Raw genomic sequence first — 21,609 nt, 5'->3', positions numbered from 1 at the left:
TCATACAATTTAATACACGCATCCTCGTTTGTTGATCCACACATGATGTTGATAAACACATGATAAAATCTAGGACATGATAAGTTGATCCATAATCATGGATAAACAATGATGTAAATTGCCTATAGTGAAAATTTATGACAAATCGACTATAAATAATTAAACGCAAGAATTACCTTGTCCCCCTTTGGACTAAACTGTACTGATCTATGACATTAGATCTATAACCTTCAAATTTTGTGAAATGTCTACCTTCAGAACTCTTGAATTCTGATACTATCTTCTGAAGCACTGGCTATAAGATCACCATTTGGTGAATAGCATACATCCAGTATACCGGATTTATAGACTTCAACCTTTTAACATTTTGTTTTCGTACATATATCTAATTTCCAAACTTAATGTTTTATCTAAGCTACTCGATATAAATCGATTAATTTTATCGCATGAAAGCTTAAAGCTGTAACATCGTGGTGTCCTACCAAATATTTGTATTCTCTAAGATCACGGCCAGTTTGTTTCATTGTCCTAGCAGCACAATAAATTCACAATAGGAATAGTGAAAGAAAAATTATAAGTATAAATGTATTCAAGATATATGGAATAATTTTAGTGAAATTTTTTCATTGAAAAGTTTCAAAAAATATAAATTTCGGAAGTGATTAAAATAGTTCCTCAATTACCACAAAATATCTTACTCGCGATTATTCGGTACATATACATTTATTTTTAATTCCGATTGCGTGGTTTCCATAATACTTCATAAATGAAGTATTCTGATTGATTAAATGCAGTCATCATATGGACTTCCTAAAAGTTTATAAAAATTTGCCCGAAAAATATTCGTTTGAAACATATGTTATCGAAAACTTCTATTGTTTTCAGTTAAAAGAAAATAATGTTACTTTCGCTTATTAATCCATTTTAGTTATTTCCAGATATGATTTTACAATATTTGGAGGCCTATTAATAATCTAATAAGCATTTTTAACTGATAACACCGATAAGATATTATTGAAGATCATCAACCGTGGACAAATTTTCACAAAAAGTCTCGAGAGCCCGGAGATAATTGAGGAATGCTAACATTATCCACAATTAATATAAATTAGCGATTATATTAATATAAATATTTGGATAATATATATTATTAAATATATGATATCTCTTTTATTATTTAAATGCTCCATAAATAAATATACTTTATATGTATACTTTTAATGCTGTAGTATCTTGTATATTATCGTAAAATTATAATTTTGTCTTTACAATTATCTCTATAATTGATAATCACAGTCGGGCGATAATATTAAAATTACAGTCAAACTAATTAGACGAATAAATAACCCTTCTCGCTCTCTTTCCTATTCTCTCTCTCTTCCCCTCTTTTTCTACTTTCTTTGTCTTCTCTCGCTCATCTTTCTAATTCTTTTTTTAAAAGATAAGCAAGAACTAAGAACAGAAAAAAGGAAGAAGATAAAGAATTGAAAAGGTATATGAATAGAAAAGATAGTAGAAATCGTGGCGCATAAAGTGTCGAACTAGTTTGCGTTATAATCTACTATCTTGTCGTTTGCAATTAACTTCATTTGTAATAAACAATTGAGTAACCTTGATTGTAAAATGCATCGTAAAATTATTTAATTAAAAATTTGCTTGAACAATTAAACAATTGTTAATATTCACACATACATTATTATCAGAACTAAGCATGCAATGGAATATTACTTATTTGAAAAACATCATTTGTAAGATAAATACAATTAAATTTTGTATTATGCAAGTGCAGATGCAAATATTTTGTATTTTATGAGAGCATATATAAAAGTATTTTGTATTTCATATTTTACTATTAATAATGAAAGATTGAAAGTATGTATTTCAAATATTAAGATTAACAATTAATGTCATTATTTGAATTACATGATATAAAAAACTTATCATTTTTCGATTTAAAAAAATACAAGATACAAAATAAAGATGCAAAAAAACGTGTTTTAAATACAAACATTTCAAATACATGCCAGTCCTGTATACATATTGTTCAAAGTGATTAACGAGTATTAGCTAAAAAAAACTACAGTCTATATATAGTTTCTTAAATGACTTTTCTAATATTGTCAAACGTTGTTCTAATACATTATAATTTTTATGTAATAATTGTATTTGATTTAAAACTGAATCTTTTTCTAATGCTGTAATAGACTGATTAGAAAGTGTATTGAACGATGTCTGATCTTTTGAAACTGTTTGGGATTGTTTTGAAATGTGGGGCTGTTTTGAGAACATGGGCACGTAATTTGCATAATCTTCTTGAGGAGATTCAACGTTCATTTTTTTAGGTTCCACGATTTTTGCTGATAATCCTGCACTGTCATCTGATTTTGGGTGCGATTTTTTTAATATGCTTGATAAATACTGCAATGATATATTAAACAAAGAGATTTTAAGACAGTATTGTGAACACACAAGAAGAAAGCAAAGAAAACCTTTCAAGCTGGATCTTAAGTGCTTAAATAATTATATGTAAATTTATGTAGTAATTTATTAAATTGCGCACTGAAATAATGTTTTAAATTAATAAATTACTAAATAATTTAATTTATGATATTATTATTGTAGTCCAATCGTTTTGCGTTTCAAGATCGAAAAATTAATTCAATGCACAATTTAAGTGACTACATATATAGTATATAAATATATAGTATATAAATTCATTATATTTTTAGCATTTAAGATCCAGCTTGACCATTAAAGGTTTTTTTCTTTTCTTGCAATGATATACAGATAAGTTTTTGCCAAGCACTTTCGTGTAGATAGAGCGGACTAAACTGAGTCGAAAAGTACTCAAATACTATCAACTTTACAAAAAACTGCAAGAGACAAAAAACATTACAATTTAAGTCATAAAAATTTAAGAATTTTTTCAGAATTTTTTATCAACTTTTTAGTACTGCATTTTCTTATTTTTATCAACATAAGAAAATATGGTATTAAAAAATTCTAAAAAAATTCTCAGAACTTTATGAGAAGAAAATAAACAATTTTTGTCTCTCGCTGTTTTTCTGTAAAGTTGATAGTATTTGAAAAAATTATTGAAAACCAATATTCAGTGATTTTTTAGTAATTAATATCTCGTTAACCATTCCGAAAATTGCAAAATGGTAAAAGACTTTCGACTTAATTTAGTCGAAATATCTACACAAAAGCGCTTGGCAAAAATTTATGGGACATCCTGTATATTATAAAACTAACAATTCTTGATATAACTTAACAAAAATTATTATTTTTTAACACATTGCAACCATTATTTTCTGTAGCTTAATAGAACATTTATATATATTAAGTTATATTACGTTTCTCTGGATTAGCTTCTTATATACTTTTATATATTCTTCTTCATCTTCTTCATTTTCTTTTTCCCCCCTTTTCGATTTTCCATTCCCGTAGTCAAATTGTTCATGCATATATTCGTCACTATTCGATTTTTCATTTCCATCGTCAAATTTTTGCTTGACAGGACTAGGCCTTATCAAGTTCTTATTTGCTGTTGCAGAAGACACTAACTGCAATGTAGAACTCTTTCTATCATCCATACATAAATCATTATACTTCCATACTATTTGTTGATCCGTGCTACCAGAAGCAAAAAGCTCACCATTATTTGCTATACATGTTACCTTATCATAATATTCCTTGAGAGAATAAATTGGATGGCCTTTTAAAATATCTAAAATCTAACCGATATTGCTTGTTACCAGCAAATAACAATTTGGTAATAATTTATTGAAACTACTGTATGAAATCAAAGATTTAATTAAAAACACCTTCACTGAATAATCATCAGACGCTGTTAATATAAACTTTCCATTTGGATGGAATTTGATCATATTTACCTCTTTGTCATGAGTGTAATGCTGACACAAAGAATTTGTTCTTAAATCATACAATTTAATATATCCATCCACATTTGCTGATCCAATAATTGTACCAGTTGGATGAAACTCTACGTCTCTAACGAGAACTAATATAGAAAAATTTTATTTTAAGTTCCTAAAAGATGAAATTATAATACATTTGACAAACCTTCCGTATTAAAAGTTTTGACACATTGTCCGCTGGTAATATCCCATATTTTTACTGTTTTGTCATCGCTATACGATAGTAAAAGTTTTCCATCGGGAGAAAATTTGACGCATCTGACCCAATCTGTATGTCCACTAAATGTCTTCAAGTATTTTCCACAATAAGGTTCCCAAAGCAATATATTTTCGTCATTTGACGCGGAAACAAACTAAACATATCGATGAACAATTATGTAAATCGTCTGTGACAAGAATCTGATTGATTAATAATAGAGTTGGGTAAGTTAACTTTTTTTTTAAATTAAGATAAGTTAAAGTTAACAACCTTGAAAATTTAACTTACAAAGTTAAAATACAAATTAATTTATAATAAAATTAATTGAATTGAAAAAGTTAAGTTAATAAAAAAAAGTAATTGAAAAGTTAAAAGTTAAATTTGTTTTTTTATTTGATGATTTCAGGGTTTCAGTCTTACAAATAACGAAAATGACAAATATATACTTCATTAAAAAAATACTCTATATTCTATTTATATGTTTAGTTCATATATACTGTTTACATAGATTGTTATATACATATACTGTTCGAATATTTTGTTCACATGTACTTAATAAATATAAGTAATAAAACCATTTCGAAATTTTTGTCGCACATCTTTTTTCGCAAGTTATCAAAAATGAGCCCTTCTGCATTGAACAGCCGGTCAACGTGAACCGATGGTATTGATATGTTATATTTATAATAATAAGAAATAATAGATTTAAATCTATCAAAAACTAAACATATACACGGTTTCTGACAGATTGAAATCTCGGGAGTCGATTGTGTAATTTGAAATAAAATGAAAATTACAAAAATGAGCAAATTCACTAGAATATAATTTATAATTTCATTAGTCAACACCTAGTAAATTTGTTCACTTTTGCAATTTTCACCTCATTTTAAGCTATCACTATTACCGCGTATTTTGTCTGAGATTTAACTTCAAAAAAATGAAATAAAAAATTAATAGTTACGGATGAAATGTAACTAAATAAAGTTGAAAAGTTAAGAGTCTAAATTATAACTAAGTTAAGTTAAAATTAATTAACTTTTTAACTTAACTTTTATCTTTTTAACTTAGCATTACCTAACTCTGATTAATAATTAATAAAACGTAAAAATTACCTTGTCTCCATTTGGACTAAATTGTACTGATCTCACGAGAGAACGATGACCTCTGAATTCTGCGAAATTTAAGTAATGATCTTCATTCCAAATTCTGACAGATTGATCTTTAGAAGCAGTAGCTATAAAATCATCATCTGGTGAATAACATACATCGGATATATAGGATGTATGGGCTTCAAATTTTTTGAATGCTAACTTTTTATCCAGGTTACTCGATATCAATGTATGAGTTTGTGGATAGAAGCTTAATGCTGTAATGTCATCGTCGTGACCTTTGTACTGTCGGTATAAGTACGTCGTATGTTTAAAGGCACTCTTTTTCATTGTTCTAGCAGTACAGTAAAATACTCCACAATAATAAAGAAATGACTAAAAGAAGAAATTAATCCACAATAGTAAAAGAATAATTAATTAAAAGCAAAATTATACATGACATATAGTGAAATTTTAATTTTTAAACTTAACTAACTTACGAATTATATTATACGTATAAATGTATGATACAAGAATTAATTTAACATAAATATATATAACTCTAAAAATTTGTATTAAAAAAAATGTTAAACGTGAAGACACCTTTATGATTCTTTAGTATTTTAGATTAATAATGCAATTATCGCAAGGATATAAAAATTAATGATACTAACTGGTTCAATGCGAATATTGTCTTCTTTATTCAATTTAACTATTAAATATCCTATTTAATTAACATTTCTATCTCTTAATTACAAATCATTCATGAAAGAATATATTGTTCATAATGATATTATTTTACTTACAGAATATATCTTAGCGAAAAGGTTTACACGCTGTGTCCAAACGTTATAATTGTCGATTTCTTTTTCCAAGCAAAACAAGTCAGTAGATTTAGATATGTATTTCGATCAGATATCAATAACTATGCTAATTGAAGTTCCAAAGAAATAAATTTTGAAAGTGATCTGAATAATAGTCCTACCACAAAATATTTCAACATGTAATTATGCCATGTACATGCATACGCGAATTTACTTTTATTTCGACAGTAGTTGCTTCATAAATTAACTGTATCCAATCGCGCGCCCTTGACTTCCTAATTTTAAAAGTTTGTCTATAGGTTAAACACAGCCTTTTGAAAGTTAAAAGCACTCTAACGCATATTTTTTTCAAGTAATTAAATAACGTTTTAAATAACTTTTTGAGGTTTATTGGCTCATTTTAATTATTTCCGAATGGACTGTCAGGCTCGTTATTCATCGAATACTTCGAAATTTAAAAAAAATTATTTTAAGATCTCCAGATACTGTACGATCGACTAGTTAGATCGACTAGTTAGATTGACTATCTATTTATAAATATTATAATGATAAAACTATAAGTTTAATAAAAAAAAATGTTATGATTTACGTTCAAAGCATCTCATACTATTTACTGGGATGTATAGATGATTTTTACAGTAAGATAGAGTTACTAGGAAAGAAAGTATTCGTGGACCACTTTGCTCGATTCGAGATTTTAGAAACGATCAAGAAATCTTTAGGAATTCATTAAGGAAAATGAGCAATATTATGTAACATACGATTGCAATAGATGCTGTTAATATATAGATATAATATCATTTAATATAGAGATATTTATGTATGTACATTTTTAAATAAAAAATTACACTTACTCGTGTATATATTATATATATATATATATATAAAAGTACAAAAATAGTATATTTAAAATAATGTAGACTAAAATGTTCAAGTAAATTACAAAATATATATGTATTTAATTATAATTTATATAAATTTAAATAATGTAACACAAGATACACTGTGTTTTTTGGTATGTATAAGATGTGTCAAATTTTTAAAACTTCCGAAGCGTATAGGGGATCGGTAAAAAGAAGTTTTTTTATAGATTTTCCTTTTTGCTTCATTTTAGAGAAAATTGCAAAAAACAAAAAAAACAAAAAAGTTTTTATTTTTTACTTATTTATGTATTGTATGTGTCACTTCCTTAATGAAAGTATTGTTTAATCAGGAAAATCATCAGAACACTATTCAGATAGCGATCATGTCTTTTTTTCTAAAATAAAAACGTGAAAAATTAAAAAATAAAAATTTCTCCATTACTTTCAATGATAAAATTTTCACTTTTTACATTTTCACCTTAGTGAAAAAGTCACATGATCGTTACTCTAGTTGCAACAGTCTACGGGCTGTTAGTACAATGCTTACATTGCTACAAAAAAGTCAACATTTTGAACAATGCCTTAATTAAGGAATGATAACATAAATAAATAAATAAATAAATGTATAAATGAATAAATGATAAATAAGTAAAAAATAAAAACGTCTTTTTACAATTTGTTTCCAAAACAAAAAAAATAAGCACATCTCTTGAAAACTTTTTTTTATCAATCTTCTACACGTTCATGAAGTTTTGACATATTCTGTATAATGTAAAGCATTGAAACACTACTTGTTAGAAAATTTCTTTCATCTTTGTAATATACATTATAAAACTATTCATTTAAAATTCTATTTGGAAAACAAATTGTCAATATTGCACACACATATTTTACATATTATTCTATAAGCTAATACCTGAAGGAATTAGTTAAGTATCTCTTATAATACTGTAAAGCATTAATACATTCTCTAATACATTCATAGTGTGATATTCATCTAATACATTTACAGTGATATAATAATTGTACTTGGTCACAGAATGTTTTAATGGATTGATTCAATGTCGGCAATGGACGATGTTTGATTTTGTTGAATTAACATGTTTTTACACAATGGAAAAGAATCTTTCCAGAAAATTCAGTATCCATGTTAATTTAGGTTTCACCTTTCGTTGACGGTTCTTGACTCCTGTATGATTTTAGATGTGATTTTTCTAATTTATATGATAAATACTGAAATGTATACATATTATAAAATTAATAGTTCCTAATATAATGTAACAGCACGGTTTTTTTTAAATAAAATAACTGCTGCCTTTTATAGTTTAATAAATTAGTTGCATATATTAAGTTATTACTTTCTCTTGATCCTGTTTCTTATGTATATCTTGTACTTCGCTGCTGTTCGATTTTTCCATATTGTCAAATTTTTGTTTGCTAGAGATTCGCGTCATCAAGTTCCTGTTTGATGTAGATGACATTAACTGTGCAGGAATTTCTCTACCTTGATCATCCACACATAAATTACACTTCCATATTAGAATTCGTCGATCAATGCCACCAGAAGCAAAAAGTGTACCATCTTTTGAAAATGTTATGGATGTTATGCTAGTACAATGTCCTCTGAGAGTATAAATCGGACGGCCTTCTACAATATCTAAAATCTAGTCGATGTTTCTTGTTAATAGCAGATAATAATTTATTGAAACCGCTAAATGAAACCAAAATCTTAAACTACCTTCATTGTAGAATCTGTAGATGCTGTTAACATAAATTTACCATTTGGATGGAATTTAATCATATTCACAGGCTCTGTATGAACAGCATAATGCTGACATAAAGAATCTGTTCTTAAATCGTACAATTTGACACACGCATCTGTATTTGCTGATCCAATAGTCGTGCCGCTTGGATGAAATTCCACATATTTAGCGGGAGCTAATATAATAAAGTTTTACTCTAGGTTTCTGATATACGAAGTTGTGATGCATTTAACAAACCTTTTATCTCATTAAAAGTTTTGACACATCGTCCGCTGGTAATATCCCAGATTTTTATTGTTTTGTCATCGCTACATGATACCAAAAGTTTACCATCCGGAGAAAATTTAGCACAGCTTACCCAATATGTATGTCCACTAAATGTCTTGAGGAATTTTTTTTGATATGGTATCCACAGCTTTACACTTTTGTCGTTCGACGCAGTAACTAACTAAAAATTATAATAAACAATTGCATAAACTGTCTATAGCAAGATCTATAACGAAATAGTTGATAATTAGATAATTGAATTTAAAATTACCTTTTCCCCATTTGGATTAAACTGTACTGATCTTACAGCAGAACTATGAGCCCTAAAATCAAAGGAATGTCCTTTAACTTTAGGAATCCAAATTCTTACAGATCTGTCTTTTGAACCACTGGCCATAACTTCTCCGTTTGGTGAATAGCACACGTCCAAGACAGCCTCTTTGTGGGCTATAAACTTGTAAGCTGGCTTTAAATGTTTCAATCGCCATAACATTACTGTGTTGTCCGTACTGCTTGATATGAGTCGATCAGCATTTGGATGAAAGTTTAAAGCAGTAACTGCATCACTATGACCTATGAAGTATCCTTGATACGTTGGCTCGCAATTAGTCTCTTCCATTGTCTTTTCCGTTCTGGTAGCACAATAAAATAATAGTAGAAGAAATATAAAAAATAAAATTAAAATACATGAAGCAACATCACATGTAATACTAATATAAAAAAGTTTTTATTTGAAATTAATATATATTAATCTTTATCATAATTTGAATTATATTACTTAATAATAATTAAAAATATTAAGATTTAACATAAACAATAATCTTAAAAATTCATATTACTGGTTACAGATAATTTTATCAAAAAATATTTAATAAATGTAAATATGTCACGTATTATACACTATACGTTCATTAATTCTTTATAGCGTTTTAGACAACAATATATTTATTACTGCAAGAGCGTGTAAAATTAATTATATTGACTTGTTTAATACGAATGTTATGTAATTTATTCAATTTAACTGTTCCCCCATTTACTTGATATTTGTACTTATGTCTTTTAATTATGAATTATTCATGCGAGATAATATTTTTCACAATCTGAAGACACAGCAGCGTCTCGGCACTAAGATAAGTACAGTGATATCATAGCACAAACCGGCTAATAATTATTTTATTTATAAAACATATAAAAGTTTACACGATGCAAATGAACGTTATAATTTTGATGGAGTTTTTCTTTCCAATTTATATGTAAAAACAATGTTCAACACTTGACAAGTTCGACAGATGATAGTTATTTATTTGAAACAGCTGATGTGTCAACTACCAACAACCACACTGATCGATTGAAGTTCTAAAAAAACAGAAATTATTTTGGTGACCAGAAAATATTTAGTTCTGTATCTCAAAATATCTCAACGCGCGATTATTTAGTTCTTTTTTTTCGATTATTTAATTTTAATTACAACGAAGTATATAGTTAAGCTCGGCTTATATTTTGATCTTAACTTTAAGGCCCTGTGCACAATAGAAAGAATAAGGAATTAGGAATAAAGAATAAACGATTTTAACCTATCAGAAATCAAATACATCGGAATATACAGTTTCTTTAATTTTAATTCCTTATTCTTTCTATTGTGCGCAGGGGGCCTAAAATCCTAAAATTCAGCCAATAAGTTGCCAGTCTTAATTGGTAACTAACTGAAATCTGTATTAGCTGACTTTTAGGATTTTAGGGTTAAGACCGAATTAACCGGCCGCGATTCCGTAACTTTTACACGCCTTACCAATAGTTGTCGATGTCGTTACGCAGCTTTTTCACCATATAAAATATCTGCGCAATCACACCGATAATTGTCAGTGCCAGCATCGCAGCCAATACGATGGTAAGGTTCTAATTCAGCTAAGTAATCTAGCAGAAAAACAAGCATCGTGTGTCGCAGGCTTAAGTTCCGTTGCCTTTGACTTTAATTTTATAAAAGCTTACTCAAAAAAATTGCCTTTAATTTTGAAAACATCTTCAAAAACTACGGGTTGGTCTAATCAACTCCGATTAATCTAATTCGATTAAGTATTAATCGTAATTGGTCAATTCTGCTGAACAGTCAATGCCTTAATTCTTGAACGCAGCCTAGAAGTGTCTGTGGCTTAGTTTCCACCTCGAGGATTTAAACCGAATCATGTAAGAACCAACCAACTACAGTCGAGCATTTCCCTATTGTTCGACTGTAACAGGGGAATACTCGACTGTAGTTGGTTGGTTCTTATACCCGTATTCATAGTCGAATCTTGTACTTAAGGCTCAGCAGCCAATGAAATAATTGAGCATCTAAAGATAAATTTCTAAGGGAGCCTTTAATATAAGGCCTGACTATGAATTACGATGATTACGACTAAGGAATGACTATGATACGGGTATTACATCTGATCCGATTAAAATCCTCGATGAAAACTAGGCCTGTGACTGTTCTGGCACTTCTGGCCTGTATGATCGCGTTCGGCTATCCTCGGGCGTCCTCGAGTATTCTCGGGCCCCGCGAATCTACTAATTCTACGTATCTACGTATGTGTTGCATGTACTTGTTGCGCGCTCGCATGCGCACGTTCGCCTCGTTCGCTGCATTTTTGCGGGGACCATCGAAAAAGTCACGAGGTAGCTGTTCGATAAAGTCGCTGAGACACGCACGCACGTGGTCAAAACATGGCAAATTATCACAAGCCGGAGTCGAAAACCATTCAGGAGCTACGGGACATCGCGAACAAGTTGAGAATTCATTCGATCGAGGCAACGCAGGCCAGCAAATCCGGGTGAGTTCGTCATCCGCTTCCTAATCGGCGATGATAAACGAATACGGTCACTCCGGCAACTATGACCGGTGGACTCTGCTACGGGGAGGTATGTACACATCGCCGCGATGATAAGCGAGAACGCATCTCGTGATTGCGTGATAATGATGTAACCGCGTGTTTGGAAATTCCCGCGTGAATAGTATCGATTTAGGCAACCGTCGGGATCGTTAATTGCCTTCATTTGCGTTTGAAAACGATTCATTTAAAACAGCACAAGTATCCGACGAGAAGAATTCATGAGATGGACAGAATAAGAGTTTAAAAATTGCAGTCGGTGGATATTAAGAAAACACTTGACACTTGATTGATTGCGCACTTAGTTGACGTGTGCGTCGACCAAGCTATACAAATATAGCATTACTAATTAATTGCGGAGTATTTATAGCGTAAAGAGTATGTATCTATGCATCTTGGCACGTGTTTTTATGACCCGATAGATTCGCATGATTCCTGATAAAAAAAAAACCGTCGCGCCCAATATAACGCGGCTATTCATAATTGTATATATGAATTGAAATGCGGACCTAATGTAAATTAACGCAAAACGCCGATTCAGCGCCTAAAGTCCATGTCACACACTGCACTTTGGAGATTGGGAATTGAAAATTAGAATTCAGACAATCAGAACGAAACGGATTAAAGTAAATTGTCTGACGGTCGAATTTTAGTTTCTAATTAAATTTCAAGCCCGTGTCAAATTCTTCGGTTTTCATCCGAAGATTTTTGAACAAATCTTTGATTCTCCGGCTGACGGAAAACATTAGATGTTTTTTTTTTTTTTTACGTTTTTAAAAGAACGTATTACAAGAGAGTAATAATTTTGAAAGTAGCAGTCGATTTTCGGAAATAAATGGAATCTCTGGTATTTAAATCGGAGAAAACTGGCAACCGTAATTATAATACACCTTCGAGACTGAGATTGTCAAATTAGGATTCCATTTCACGCATGTGTAGTTTTTGTTGTCCACCGAATATTAAAAAAGGATAGGTGATACATTAAACGACGTCAACAAGATTTTATCGCGTAAAACTTAAGCTCTAAGTCTCAAGCCGTAAAAAATTGATCAATCATAATTTATTATTATTAAGCATTAAGATCTACTTTGACCGAAAATAGGATTATTTCTATCAATTGATTAATCCATTTCGGATTGACTGAATTCTCATCTTCAATTCGCAATTCTCAATCATCATCGCGTTTAGCGTGACACGGGCTTAACTCAATCGTATGATTTCCGATATCATTAACTTCGAATGCGTTCCGTTTTTACGCATGATGCGCATGAGATATCATTATATCCTTATTATTCATTAAATATTGAAGAAGGGTAAAATGATACACATCATTTTATCCCCGCGTTCTTTATTTAACAATCATGTATCATCTCTTTGAAAGCATTTCAATCTTCCAAATAAGAACCATGACACACAAAAAATTTAAGCAGTAAAACGTGAGCAAATCATCGTGTTGAATTTGCTACTGCTTATGTTGTGACCTTATTGTCTCTACTCTGATGATCAATTTGCTTACTGCTTTCTACATTTGACTGCCTGAGTTTTTTTGCGTGCCATGCAATGCCATGGCTCTAAAACGAACAAGAATTCGTTTTATATCGAACGTATTTTCGTGAAAGCTTTGGAGCGTATATATTCAAATTAATATAACTTCAGTTTACTCTTACAGCATAGATTATTCGTACTCTAATTAGGCGAAGATGATCTTTCCATTCATTTGTATAATAAATAAGAAAAATACGATGATCAAATGTAAATTACGTATTATTTATCTGGAACATAAATCTAATTGAGTACAATTTTATCGATTTGTGCTTGGAAATGAAGAGTGGAAAAAGACAAATGTGTTGTTCTCTTAGAATTATTTATTAACTTACATTAGTAATTTGCGCGCGTATTATTATATATATATATATAGATTAAGCTAAATTATAAAATCTAATCACGCTATCTACGATTCTTTTTCATCGCGCCGAATCGGAATGTCTTGTCGGCGATCTAATTTAAGGAATTGCTAGTTCATTAGTTTTTCTTTCAACTCACAAGCGCGTTCTTCATGACTCGCACTTCCAGTATTTTCGCAATTTCGCCAAAGTTAGGAAGAAATTAACGAAATTATTATTTAACCAATTAAAGTAACATTATTTTATAAAAATTAAAAGGATTTAAGATGGAAGATAATTTAATTTAATTTATTATATATTATCTACGTTAGATATATATAAATAAAATATATATTACATTTCTAGTTTATTATATTTATGATTAATAAACTTTTAATGATAAAGTGATCGATTTAAAAATAAATATCGTTGATAAATGAAAAAATGTGCCATGTATTTTGCAAAGATATCGAGTTGATGAATAATGTCTTTCCGGGTTGTCATTTGATTGTCATTTTATATTTCTCACAATCAGTTTACATATGGACTATTGTAAGAACTATGTAAGAAGTGAAGGAATCATTTGCAGTCGTCGAGGTCACGCAGCGAAGGAAGTATGATAATAGCGGTGCATTAGGTTTTCTAATAAATAATTTACCGTATATAATTCGAACGACGACTGTATAATTAATAGAAAAGACTCATGAATTTTAGTATAAAGAGTGAGTTTTTCGTTAAGGCAGTATCAATTAAGGAAAATGCGAGAAAATTGTATCTCTTGAAGTTGAAATTTATTTAGAATAATTCTGCGATTTCTTTTTTTCTTTGGAGGAAAAAATAAACAGTAGAAGTGCGCTTATGTAAGATACGTGTCTGAAAAATTTGAATTGCCGGTATGTAAATCAAATACACACGCTATTATACGTATGTTCTGTGGATCAACTTCACTGTGGTGTAAATGTATTTACATATTTACACACTTCGTGAAACGACTACTTATCTGCAGTGCGAAATAAGATGGCGGAAATAAGGTAATAGGATTCTAATTTTCTGTATTTTTAAAATTTATGGTTTCGTGTCCAAAACTTAAATAATTAGAGTAATGATTAAGATAGAGGAATGCAAGTGCAAGAAGACACTGTTAAAAACAAAAGATTCAAGTAAAAATAATGAAAGTGGAAGCATCTACTTGAATCGGAAGACGACTTTGAAATATTAAAGAAGAGAAAAATTGCAGTTCAATGATTTTTACGCTGATACGTTTGTTTTGAGACACTGTATATATTCTGAATGTTCTATATATCGTCATCATTGTAGTCGTCGTTGTAGGGATGAATTGGAGAGGTAGGGAGATAATCGCGCGCAGCAGTCCGTTTGCCGGCGAAACTCCTTTCACTCGCCGGCAGTTGCGATCGAATGTTCGTTAATAGACGATAGTCTCAAAAGATTTGGGTGTAATTCAATTCACGATGGTACGAGACACGGATGTGGAAAAACTCCAACATATCGCAAATAAACTGCGCATCGAATGCGTGAAAGCGACTGAAGCATCAAAGAGCGGGTATGGCGAGAAATTGCAAATTATTATTAACATTATAATTAGCTAACATATTTCGGGCTTTTTCATCCAGATGGAACATTAATCTTTAAACCGCATTAAATAAGTCATACAAATTGTAAAATCATTATTGTGCAGTGAAGATTATTGGGATGATTTTTTTTTAATGTAATAAATAACGACTTAAATAACAAATAGAGACTTAAATTTCATTTGTCTTTATTTTTTAATATCTGTTCTTTAATCATATTTTAGTTACATATAGGAGATAATGATAGATAAAAGTGAATTTATTTGTACTTGAATTGAATTATATATAGTAAGTGATGATAAAAGATAAAATGTTGTGTAACATTTTGTAACAAATATTTGTCATATTTATGAATATCGTTGCCTCTGTGACCCATCACGGCAAAAGAATTGAAGATAGAATAAATCTGATAATATATTGCCAATACCTCTGACCTTGTCACGATAGTGAATAACGAAAAACAGATATCGTTCGATTACGTGAACAGAATTATCACTGATGTGTAAACATTTAGAAAAAAGAACCGTCAATTAAGTATTTTTATCGTCTGGAACTGTAAATCATTCGGATTTAATTTTATATTCATTTATATTTTGTTTTGCTCCAGACATCCGACATCATGTTCATCCATGGCCGAAATTATGTCCGTCCTCTTCTTCCATACAATGCGTTACAAAGTATCAGCACCACGTGATGCAAACAGTGATAGATTCGTCCTCAGTAAAGGTCATGCAGCTCCAATTCTTTACGCAGGTAAATTTTTACTGCCAATAAATTACTGCACCTTATTAATGTAATTAATTTGATATAATTAGTAAATAAAAATATTTTAATACATTTTAATATAATTAATTTAATAACATTTTTATTGATTATAATTTTTAAATGTGTAACATTTGTCGATATTTTTGAATAATTATTTTATATATTACATTTGTGCATATATTATTATATATGCAATTATATATATTTTTATATATATTTTACATTTACATTTTATTATAGCATGGGCGGAAGCAGGCTTGTTCCCGACCAGCGAATTATTGAATTTGAGAAAATTCGATAGCGATTTGGAGGGACATCCTACTCCGAGGCTTAATTTTGTAGATGTAGGAACCGGTTCACTAGGGCAAGGCCTCTCAGTTGCTGCAGGCATGGCTTACGTCGGAAAGAACTACGATAAAGCCAGTTACCGGTATATTATTTAATAGTCAATTGTTTATTTAAATTATTGAAATTTTCTTCGATATTTAAATCCACCTTCTCTTTTTTTCTAATATCTCTGATAACAAACATTTATTTATTTTTCAGTGTTTACTGTTTGATTGGTGACGGAGAAGCGGCTGAAGGTTCCATTTGGGAAGCCCTTCATTTTTCATCCTATTACAAATTAGATAATCTTTGTGCCATTTTTGATATAAATCGTCTTGGACAAAGCGAACCGACCTCACTACAACATAACATGGAAGTTTACCGCAAAAGATTAGAGGCCTTTGGTTTCAATGCCTTAGTTGTGGATGGCCATGACGTGGAAGAATTGGCAAAGGTATGATAGCTATATTAAGCGATATGATTGATAAGTAAATACATGTTAAAGAAATTGTGTTGTTTAGGCTTTCCATGAAGCACAAAATACAAAAGAACGTCCCACTGCCATTTTAGCAAAGACTTTTAAGGGCAAAAACTTCCCTCAAATCGAAGATACAGAAAACTGGCACGGCAAACCTCTGGGCAATAGAGCGGCTGATGTTCTTCAGGTATATTGATACTAATATCAATATATTGATATTAATAATATTATAAATATTAATTTTAATATTTTTGTAAATTTTTGTGATATACTTTTTATATATAAATTTTACAGCATTTAAATGGACTTTTAAAGAATCCTGGTAATCTTCAACTGCATCCACAAAAGCCACTTGTAGATGATGCTCCCGTTGTAGATATCAGCAACATTGCATTGGCTTTTCCTCCAAATTACAAACTAGGCGAACAAGTAGCTACTAGGGTGGCCTATGGCACAGCTCTTGCAAAGGTTTGTACGTTTTTGATATTTTTAATGTTTGTGTTTCAAAAAAATACATTTCTAAATATATCTTTTGTTTTATTTCAGGTGGCAAAGAATAATGCTCGTGTCATAGCTTTGGATGGTGATACTAAGAATTCCACTTATGCTGAGAAGATAAAAGTGGTTGACCCAGATAGATTTATCGAAGGATTTATTGCCGAACAGAATGTTGTGGGTGTCGCTATTGGTGCTGCTTGCAGAGACCGTACCGTACCGTTTGTATCAGCTTTCGCAACATTCTTTACACGTGCCTTCGATCAGGTGAGGCGCAAATCAAATTCGTGAAAATTAACACGCGAATAATAATGAAGAAATAGATAAATACATTATTGACTTCTCTTGCAGATCCGCATGGGTGCGATATCTCAGACAAATGTAAACTTCGTCGGTTCACATTGCGGTGTATCTATCGGCGAAGATGGGCCCTCGCAGATGGGCTTAGAGGACATTGCGATGTTCCGAGCGGTCCCGGGCTCTACCATCTTTTACCCAAGTGATGCCGTGTCAACGGAGCGTGCTGTTGAACTGGCGGCTAATACTAAGGGCATCTGTTTCATTCGCACTTCTCGCCCGGCAACGGCTGTTTTGTACAAGAACGATGAAACCTTCGCTGTCGGTAAAGCCAAAGTGATTAAATCTTCCGCTAAGGATCAAGTGCTCGTGATTGGCGCCGGTGTAACATTGCACGAGGCAATCAAGGCGGCTGATGAGTTAGCCAAGGCTGGAATCAATATTCGTGTGATTGATCCGTTTACGATCAAACCCATCGACGCACAAACTATCATAAAGAACGCCAAAGAGGTCGGCGGTAGGATTGTCACCGTTGAGGACCATTACTCGGAAGGAGGTCTAGGAGAAACAGTCCAATCTGCAGTGGCTTTGGAAAGAAATGTAATTGTGAAGAAGTTGGCGGTGCCAGAGGTACCGCGTTCTGGTCCACCAACAGTGTTGCTCGAAAATTACGGTATCAGTGCCCGTAACATTGTCGCGGCGGTGCAGGAAATTGTAAAATATTAGTCTCTGCGAATGAGCATTGGTTAATCGAAAGCTGTCTATGTACAAACAATATCCTATTTTTTCAAAACAAGTAATGGAGTACATATAATAAAACATTCCATTTTTAAGATGTTTATACAACAAAGGGTAATGATTGAACCAGACATAATTTTGGTAGAGTTAAATTTCTGATGCTGCAGATGCGCGAGAGTAATTCGCAGCATTGAAAATTCAAGCTTTTTGTTCTGAAATGCCTAATGTACATAAAAAAAATTGAGTGTATACACACAATCAGCAAAAGCATTTATTTCTAAGCAATCAAAAAGTTTATTAATAAAAAAATTCTTTATATGTAATTACGATTTATATATATAACAGATCAAGTTTATAAAAATATGTTTGTACAATATTTTTTTAATACAAGAAAAAGTTTATTGTTTAAATAAATTTAATATTTGACATTTAAGCACAAAGAGTGAGATATTAAAATACTTTTTTGGGAATTGCCTTTATAAAACACCAAATATAAGTTATTTTTTAAAAGAATCGATTTTATTTTCCTTTTTTAGTTTCCTCTATGGGCTCCATTTTTTCAAAAAAGATACTTAAGTTATATTTTTTATCAAAGAATTTAAAAATATATTATCATGTATTATAATCTAATCTAAACGTTACATAAAAGTCACAATTATCAAATAATTTGTTTACAAAAAGCAAAAATTTTGATTTTACTCATAAAAATAGTAATACTTGTGAAATTTGGAACATATTTAAAATTTTAAAAATTAATATTATGAAATTTGAAACATTTGAAATTTAGTATCGTGAAATTGAAACATATTTGAAATTAAAAAAATCAATACATTTAATAGAACAAATAGACAAGCTAATTTATACACTTATAATTTTCGAATTAAAATAAATCTCGAGGAGCAAATATCTTTTAAAATTAAAAAAATACGGTATTAGGTATAATAATTTCTTTGCAAATTAATGATCTTAGAGAAAATGTTTTTACATTTCGATGTGAAAAATTGATCAAATGTTATTTGATAGAATTTTACGTTTGATTATCATTCATGCCTGCCAACCGCTGATAACACAAATGAAAATTTTATTGGTTTTTAATATCAATCTGATCATATACTTATCGAATCACATTTATCTTGTAAGAATTTATATTCCTCAAAAATATGATATTTTGATATATATGTATACTTGCATGTTATTTTTACATAATACGTAGAATATTTTTTACGTTGACGGAACAATGAATTAGTCTGTTAAATAATAAAATCAAGTAAAGTAATTGCGAAGCGTAATATTTTTACACTGATAATGCGCATAGATAAGCTACTTTTTCAGTTTATTCAGCTCATTTATATTAGCTTATTTATGTTTTTAATTTCTAATTTTCTCAATTCAATTAAAAGCGTTTGCGTAAATTGCGTTCGCGTGCGTTGGCACGCAAGTTTTCAGCTGCGTAAACCGCGATTATCGGCAACATTATTGATACCGGTTTTCCGGAGACGGTCGAACGTGGCGCCACGAATCATCTCCGCTGAACGCGTGGAACACGACAGTCGGTCAGTCCGTTCCACATTCCTTCGATCCAAGTCATCCGCTCAGCCAACCCGGGCCATCATGGCCGCCGAGCATTCACATGTACTGCTTATGCGCGCAATTTTGTCCCCTTCCACGGAGGTCAGTCGGTATCGCGTGCTCTCACGACAATCGCATACATGACACGTTTATACATCGCGTGTGCATTGTTACTACTCAGGAATGCAAACAAAACAATAATCCTCTCGATCATATGCTTCTGCGCAATCTTAACTCATTACAAATTTGAAATCATTAGGTCTGTTCGCATTGCGCTTATATTTTTTGCACTGCAACATCTTCGCTCTTCTCTCTTTTTAACGCCTGAATATATTTATGTCGTTTTAAGTGTAAAAATTTTTGGGGATTTTAAATTTCAAGCAAAACGCAAACAATTTAGAAAAGTTAAACGTATAAGCATATAAATATTTTCCATTTCCATATCTATTACATTTCCATATCCATATCTATTTCCATATCCATTTTCATATCCATTCCATTTCCATATCCATTTCCATTTTATTTCCATATCCATTTCCATATCCATATCTATTTCCATAACCATATTCACAATATACATATTCATGTACATACACACACATATATTTATTTATATTCGGGAGCTTTCCAGCAGAGACACAAATCGACACAAGTCATTCTGTCTTTGTTTCTTACTGCCCAGACAACACATTGAGACATAAGATGTCTTTAAGACGTCTTTTAAACGCCAAAGACGCCTTATATCTCTATTTTGGATACTTTGTGTTGTCTAGGTGATTATCGAACAAGGACAGGATGACTCTTGTGTTAATTTATGTCTCTTGCTGACTTGTCTACACTGAGAAAAAATATAGTCAATTTTAAAAACTATTTAGTTGAATATATACCAACTAAGTATTTATTAAATATAAAGATATATTTGATACAAAAAATATTAATTTAATTCGATCATTCTTTTTACTGAACAAATAATTATTTATTATAAATAAATGTTTAGTTGGTAGTATTGAATTAAATATTATTAAAATTGATTGAATGAATTGAAATTTTATTTAAAAAGCTTTAAATATTTTAATTGAAATTACGTTTTATTATTCCTGCTCTCTTTTCTTTCTTTGCATATTTTGTGTAGTTCTTAGGACGCTCGCACGGAATGTAAGAGATCCGAATTAAGAGATTCGACTCCCGGCCGAGGTAATATTTTTCGCAATAAGAATCAATTATTTACAGATTTTAATATGTCATTTAACATTATTAAGATCGTTTCAAAGATGCGAATAAGCATCAAAAATTTGTTAAATTGCTAGTCAATTTAACTCGTGATATGACTGCGGTAGTTTAGTAAAGTTAGCGTTTCAAGATCGAAAAATCATTTCTAAGAACTACATATGTAAATAGTATATAAATTTATACAAGAATCATACAAGCATTTAAGATCCAGCTAGACCGTTTAAGGCTTTGATTTCTAGTTTGTGTTATTACATATACGGTTCTATAATATATTATGTTTTTTCTAAGTTACATTACTTAAAAAAGACATAAGCAAGAAATACAAGTGAAAAGCACAGGCAATACGAATAGGGAATAAGAGATTTCAACCTATCAGAAAGCATCCATTTTACAATAGTATACATGGTTTCTGATAGGTTGAAATTT

The 21,609-nt window shown here is 30.6% G+C and overlaps 3 protein-coding genes and 1 pseudogene across 8 annotated transcripts; 1 reads left to right on the top strand and 3 right to left on the bottom strand.

The window, feature by feature from the left end:
- LOC108748845 overlaps positions 1-609 on the bottom strand; it is a 1,109-nt pseudogene extending 500 nt beyond the window's left edge.
- A 1,458-nt stretch (positions 610-2,067) lies between these two features.
- Positions 2,068-5,587, bottom strand: LOC108748844 (POC1 centriolar protein homolog A-like). The gene is made up of 6 exons (XM_018487217.1): positions 5,253-5,587; positions 4,087-4,294; positions 3,797-4,024; positions 3,479-3,730; positions 3,384-3,415; positions 2,068-2,418 (listed from the first exon to the last, which is right to left on the bottom strand). Exons 1-6 carry the CDS (start codon positions 5,577-5,579, stop codon positions 2,068-2,070), a joined length of 1,398 nt encoding a protein of 465 aa, XP_018342719.1. The 5' UTR covers positions 5,580-5,587.
- Positions 5,588-7,907: 2,320 nt separating this feature from the next.
- On the bottom strand, positions 7,908-10,285 carry LOC108748891 (POC1 centriolar protein homolog A-like). Of its 5 annotated transcripts, none has more exons than XM_018487296.1 (6): positions 9,983-10,285; positions 9,217-9,577; positions 8,916-9,126; positions 8,654-8,853; positions 8,274-8,579; positions 7,908-8,148 (listed from the first exon to the last, which is right to left on the bottom strand). In XM_018487296.1, exons 2-6 carry the CDS (start codon positions 9,562-9,564, stop codon positions 8,071-8,073), a joined length of 1,143 nt encoding a protein of 380 aa, XP_018342798.1. In that variant the 5' UTR covers positions 9,565-9,577; positions 9,983-10,285; the 3' UTR covers positions 7,908-8,070. The 5 variants fall into 5 exon arrangements, with proteins under 5 accessions (XP_018342798.1, XP_018342802.1, XP_018342800.1 ...); XM_018487300.1 differs by having other exon boundaries at positions 7,908-8,104; XM_018487298.1 differs by having other exon boundaries at positions 9,996-10,285.
- A 1,219-nt stretch (positions 10,286-11,504) lies between these two features.
- On the top strand, positions 11,505-18,637 carry LOC108749012 (transketolase-like protein 2). 2 transcript variants are annotated; one of them, XM_018487495.1, is made up of 8 exons: positions 11,505-11,755; positions 15,892-16,037; positions 16,290-16,479; positions 16,596-16,830; positions 16,898-17,041; positions 17,149-17,322; positions 17,401-17,616; positions 17,701-18,637. In XM_018487495.1, exons 1-8 carry the CDS (start codon positions 11,649-11,651, stop codon positions 18,370-18,372), a joined length of 1,884 nt encoding a protein of 627 aa, XP_018342997.1. In that variant the 5' UTR covers positions 11,505-11,648; the 3' UTR covers positions 18,373-18,637. The 2 variants fall into 2 exon arrangements, with proteins under 2 accessions (XP_018342997.1, XP_018342998.1); XM_018487496.1 differs by lacking the exon at positions 11,505-11,755 and adding an exon at positions 15,075-15,256.
- The last annotated feature ends 2,972 nt before the right edge of the window (positions 18,638-21,609 follow it).

Source organism: Trachymyrmex septentrionalis, unplaced genomic scaffold, assembly GCF_001594115.1.
Source record: "Trachymyrmex septentrionalis isolate Tsep2-gDNA-1 unplaced genomic scaffold, Tsep1.0 scaffold25, whole genome shotgun sequence".
Lineage (NCBI taxonomy): Eukaryota > Metazoa > Arthropoda > Insecta > Hymenoptera > Formicidae > Trachymyrmex > Trachymyrmex septentrionalis.
The sequence above is the reverse complement of the archived record's forward strand: the minus strand, read 5'-3'. Positions and strand labels throughout refer to the sequence as shown.

Bases quoted from the DNA above. Each gene is read 5' to 3' on its own strand.
- LOC108748844 (XM_018487217.1), bottom strand. From the start codon at position 5,579: ATGAAAAAGAGTGCCTTTAAACATACGACGTACTTATACCGACAGTAC. The intron at 4,025-4,086 runs GTTTGTCAAATG...TTTCTATATTAG, and splicing joins CAAAACTTTTAATACGGAAG to TTCTCGTTAGAGACGTAGAG. The intron at 3,416-3,478 runs GTGACGAATATA...GGGGGGAAAAAG, and splicing joins TGGAAATGAAAAATCGAATA to AAAATGAAGAAGATGAAGAA.
- LOC108748891 (XM_018487296.1), bottom strand. From the start codon at position 9,564: ATGGAAGAGACTAATTGCGAGCCAACGTATCAAGGATACTTCATAGGT. The intron at 8,580-8,653 runs GTAGTTTAAGAT...AACATCGACTAG, and splicing joins CTACAGATTCTACAATGAAG to ATTTTAGATATTGTAGAAGG. The intron at 8,149-8,273 runs GTAATAACTTAA...TATACATTTCAG, and splicing joins AGAAACAGGATCAAGAGAAA to TATTTATCATATAAATTAGA.
- LOC108749012 (XM_018487495.1), top strand. From the start codon at position 11,649: ATGGCAAATTATCACAAGCCGGAGTCGAAAACCATTCAGGAGCTACGG. The intron at 16,831-16,897 runs GTATGATAGCTA...TGTGTTGTTTAG, and splicing joins ACGTGGAAGAATTGGCAAAG to GCTTTCCATGAAGCACAAAA. The intron at 17,617-17,700 runs GTGAGGCGCAAA...CTTCTCTTGCAG, and splicing joins TTACACGTGCCTTCGATCAG to ATCCGCATGGGTGCGATATC.